At 52.9% G+C, this 5,090-nt stretch overlaps 1 protein-coding gene across 1 annotated transcript in view; it reads right to left on the bottom strand.

The window, feature by feature from the left end:
- The window catches only part of NOP9 (NOP9 nucleolar protein), a gene marked incomplete at its 5' end in the record, with an annotated part of 15,393 nt that extends 10,589 nt beyond the window's left edge, over positions 1–4,804 (bottom strand). The window contains 2 exons of the mRNA XM_015420030.1: positions 916–1,041; positions 4,397–4,804. Of these exons, the coding sequence (XP_015275516.1) occupies positions 916–1,041; positions 4,397–4,804 (534 nt within the window). The remainder of the gene's footprint in view (positions 1–915; positions 1,042–4,396) is intronic.
- Positions 4,805–5,090: the final 286 nt, after the last annotated feature.

Here is a 5,090-nt window from a genome sequence, read left to right as displayed (position 1 = left end):
GGGGGGGGAGGGAAGGGTCACTGTCAGGGCTACAGGTTGGGGACCCCCTGGCAGTGCAACTGTGTAACGCAGCTATAGCTCCCCAATGAGCAAAGAGAGATCTGGGACCAGCGTTCCCTCTAAGCTGACTTAGTGTGAGCCAGCTCACAGGGTTTTTTTAGCTTCCGGCTCACACATTTCTGTCTTCGCTCAGGGAGGAGGGCTCCAGAGCAAACTGATTTATGCAGCAGCCAAATCGCTCGCTCACAACTTGAATGCCAGGCGCTCACAAAGTAGAATTTTTGCTCACAGGACTCCACAGCTTAGGGGGAGTATTGTCTGGGAGTGAGATCTAATGCATTGATTTGTTTACGCAGAAGGCCCTAAGTGGCTTGGGACCAGGGTCTTTGAAGGATGGTCTTCTCCCATACGATCTTGTCCAGAAATTAAGATCACAAGGAGAGGTCCACCTGACCCATCAAAGCAGCTCATCTTGTGGGCATACATGACAGGGTCTTTTCAGTGGTAGCCCCACGATTGTGGAACAATCTCCCCCGGGGAAGGTGTGCCTCATTTTCGATCTTTAGGAAGCAGCTGAAAGCTGTTTTATTTAGGACTGCGACTAAAGCAGTCTTAAATTGTGATTTTAAATTGTTGGTTTGTACATCTTTTTATGTATTCGATTTCATATATTTTATCTACATCGCAAGCCCCCCTTGAGCTCCACAAGGAAGAAAGGCGGCAGCTAATAAATCTTTCAGATAACTAAATAAGTAAGTCCAGAGTCCCACCTTTTAAGGGGGCCCTATCTGGGTAGAAAATCAGCCCATAAATGTTTCCATAAAAATAAAGATGTTTTGCTTCCCAGCATCCAGTATTTTGAGGGGCACCATGGACAGAAAGTCTCCCGATGCCCAGCAGGTGGCGCCATCTCACCGGAAATAAGCTCCCCGAAGCTCTCGCCGAATCCCTGCAGGAGGGACAAGAAGGATTCGGGGACCTCAAAGTCCGCAGGTCCCTCGCTTCCCGGTTTGGCTTGCTTGGTTCTGGAATGCGAAGTCCCTGGAGGATCAAGGAGGAGAAAGTATGAATGAGTGTGAGAGAGAGAGGGAACCAGCTGAATTCCAATGCACGAATTAAGAGAACGTAAGAGAAGCCAATGTCGGATCGGGCCAATGGTCCACCCAGTCCAACACTCTGTGTCACACAGTGGCCAAAACCCAGGGGTCATCAGGAGGTCCACCAGCAGGGCCAGAACTCCAGCAGCCCTCCCACTGTCACCCCCCCTCCAAGCTCCAGACATAAGAACATAACAGAAGCCATGTTGGATCAGTCCCGTGGTCCATCCAATCTATGTCACACAGTGGCCAAAACCCAGGTTACACCAGGAGGTCCACCAGCGGGGCCAGAACTCCAGCAGCCCTCCCACTGTTGCCCCCCAAAGCACCAAGAATACAGAGCATCACTGCCCCAGACAGAGTGTTCCCTCTGCACACTGTGGCTAATAGGCTCTGAAGGACCTCTGCTCCATATGTTCATCCAGTCCCCTCTAGTAGTCACCACCATGTCTTCCACTTGTTTATTTATTAAAACATTTCTGTGCCACCTGTCCTCATGGCTCAAGGCTGCTGTAGGGTTTTCTTAACCTCTGAGCCACCGCGGCCCGTTGTTCTAAAGCTACTGCTCATCAATTTCACTGGGTGCCCATGAGATCTTGTATTGTGAGAAAGGGGGGAAAGTCCTTCATTCTCTGCCTTCTCGAGTAAAGGGAAAGGTTCCCTTGCTCGAAATCCAGTCCAGTCCGACTCTAGGGTTGCGGTGCTCATCTCCGTTTCAAAGCCGAAGAGCCAGCGCTGTCCGAAGACGTTTTCTGTGGTCATGTGGCCGGCATGACTAAACACCAAGGCACACGGAACGCTGTTCCCTTCCCACCGAAGTGGTACCTATTTATCTACTTGCAATTTCTTGCTTTCGAACTGCTAGGTTGGCAGGAGCTGGAACTAGAGACGGGAGCTCACTCCGTCTTGCGGCACCCGGGTCTCGAACTGCTGAACTACTGACCTTCCACAGCCTGCAGTTCAGCGTCTTAACCACTTGATACATAATTCTGTAAATCTCTATCATGTCACCCCTCATTCGTCATTTCTCCAAGCTAAAGAGCCCTCACCTCTTTAACCTTCCTTCATAGGGAAAGTGTTCCGTCCCCTTCATCATTTTAATTGCCCTTTTTTGCACCTTTTCCACTGCTATAATATCTTTTTTGAGGTGCGGTGACCAGAACTGTAGACAATATTGCAAACAAATTAATGCATGCATACACACCGGACAATTATTTCAAGAATGCATGACATCAGAACACCGTTAACGTCGCTTGAATAGAATGCATGACATCGGGACCCGGTTACAACACTTAAGAACCCGGTTACATCACTTAAAGAAAAAGAGGCCTTGGCATGCAAGGACACTGATACTCCCCGAGTATTTCTAAAAGTCGGTGCACACTGATGGGAATGTAAACTGGCCATGGCACTCCAGGAAGAGATGGGTGGGGCAGGCACATACCAGTGAGGGTAAAGCCAAAAAGAAACTGTGCTGAGCAAAAGGGTTCAGACAGGACATAAAGAGAAGATGGAGCGGGGGGGCGGGGGGACCAGGGCCAATCTACATGTTTGTTGGTTTATTTATTTTATTAGATCTCTAGCCCGCCCTCCCCTGTGTGGCAAGGCTGATGGAATTCAGAGGAAGCATGTGGTATAGCCCTCCCCAGACGAGTCAACTTCAGGATGCAGGTGGGGGAACCACGCGTCTGCATGTTCCCCTATGTCACACAAGCCCTGGATCGGGGTCCCCCAACATGGTGCCCGCAGGCTCCATGGTGCCTGTTGGCGCCTTCCCTAGTACCCGCCAAGGGTTTTTAGAAAGCGACTGGGAATAGGTGTGGCTTTTGCCCAGCAGAGCTTCGGATTGGCCGTGCAAACTCAAAGGCATCCTTTTAAACAGATAAAGAGTTCCTGCCCAGAATGTCGAAGAGGTGCTGTTAAGAGTCACACGTAACCTCACTCTGTGACATGATTTCGTGGCTGGCTTCACCTCCTGCGGCAGACGTTCTGTGACTGTGCCCACCCACCTCGGGACAGGATTCCAAAGGTGCCCGCAGGCTCAAAAAGGTCGGGGACCCCCTGCCCGGGATGAAGGGAACTTATTTATTTATTCCACGGCACTTATGTTCCAACTTCTACAAGGAGACTGAAGGTAGCCGTAACGTAGCCAAAGACTTTCACATCCGGCACTGGCTTTCCGTTGATGTACTGGAACTTGTTTCTTTGGAAGAAGAAGAGATTGGATTTATACCCCACCCTTCACTCAGAGTCTCACTGAAGGTAGCCGTAACGTAGCCAAAGACTTTCACATCCGGCACTGGCTTTCCGTTGATGTACTGGAACTTGTTTCTTTGGAAGAAGAAGAGATTGGATTCATACCCCGCCCTTCACTACCCGAAGGTGTCTCAGAGCGGCTCACAAACTCCTTTCCCTCCCCCTCCCCACAACAGACACCCGGTAAGGTAGGCAGAGCTGAGAGAGCTCTTGACAGAAACTGCTCTTTTTCAAGGACAGCTCTTGTCAGAACTACGGCTTGCCCAAGGTCCATCCAGCAGGTGCAAGTGGAGGAGTGGGGAATCAAACCCGGTTCTCCCAGATTAGAGTCTGTGCTAGGGTTGCCAAGTCCTACTTACAGAATAGCGGGGGGAGTCCAGGACGTCCCCGGGAGTCTCCTTGCACAGGCACAAAGCACGCGCACCGTGGTGACATCACCCGGGAGTGACATCATCGCGACGGGCATGTTGGGGGCGGGGCCACAATCATTCGAGGGAAAGCCTCGAATGATAGAGAGTCCCCCGCAACGTGTCCGACGGGATGAGGTCACCTCCGGGGGACGTGTTCACGCCGGGCACGTCGCATGCTTTGGGGGTGCCCCCCCCCGGCACCCCACTCCAGGACGGCGGGGAACGGGCTTCTCGGCCCCCCAGGGGGACTTGGCAACCCTAATATGTGCACTTAGCCATGACACCAAACTGGCAGGGGGGGCAAACATTCGGCACTCTTCCCCTCTCCACAATTCTGAAGTGGCCTAGTGGGAGGAGGCTGTCCCATGTCAGTTCTATGAACCCACAGACCCCATTCCCATTAAAAGGAAAAAATTTCTTTTACTTCACTTGTCACTGCCTTTCTACGCCATTCTCCTTTCCCCCATGTTGCCCCCACAACAACCCTGTGAGGTAGGTTAGGCTGAGAGAGAGCGCAACTGGCCCAAAGTCCCCCAGCAAGCTCCCGTGAGCAGGGATTCAAACCTGGGACTCACAGATCCCAGTCTGACTCTCTGGAGGGGGGGGGGGGTTTGCATGACCATCCACACTTACCTAACACCTGGAGCCCCCGACCCCCGTCTGAACCAACTCGGGCCCCTCCCAGAGCCTGCAGGAGAGTCCGCACCACAAAGCTGGCGTGGGCGTCCAACGCGAAAGCCGACAGCTCCTCCTGCACGCTCCCGCCCAGCTCCAACACGAGGTCTTCCAGCGTCCCAGAATCCTCCGCTCCTTCCTGGATCAACAGCGGGGCCCTCAGCAGGGCAGCTTCCAGGATGTGGGCCCCGCAGGAGTGGCACGCCACCAGGCGCAGGGAGGGGGCCAGGGCCCGCAGCAGGCGGCACAAGCCGGCAGGCGAGGCAGAGGGCACCAGGGCCTGCAGGAGCAGAGAGCCAGCCGGGTCCAGGGACAAAGGCACGGGGACAGCCTCGGCTTCCTCCAGAACGTTGCTGACGAACAGAGCTGTGGACGGGAAAGGAGAGACACGTCACACGGAAGCACGTCTGTTCCGGGGTGACTGATTTATTATAAAAAGCCCCTACATGTTTCACTATGCAGTCCGCAACAGCTCCAGGAGTAAGTGAATGTTCTGATCCCCCCTGACAAAGCCTGCACAGCAAAACATGTGGGGACTTCGTATAATAAATCGATCATCTATCACCTGGCATTTTTTCCCCTTCTTGTTCACGTCTGTCCCAGGGAGGTGCGTCTGGCCCCCTTACTTTCATAAGAACATAAGAGAAGCCAG

The sequence above is a fragment of the Gekko japonicus genome, unplaced genomic scaffold (assembly GCF_001447785.1).
Source record: "Gekko japonicus isolate JY-2015 unplaced genomic scaffold, Gekko_japonicus_V1.1 scaffold6751, whole genome shotgun sequence".
NCBI lineage: Eukaryota > Metazoa > Chordata > Lepidosauria > Squamata > Gekkonidae > Gekko > Gekko japonicus.
This window is presented reverse-complemented; position numbering and strand designations above follow the sequence as displayed.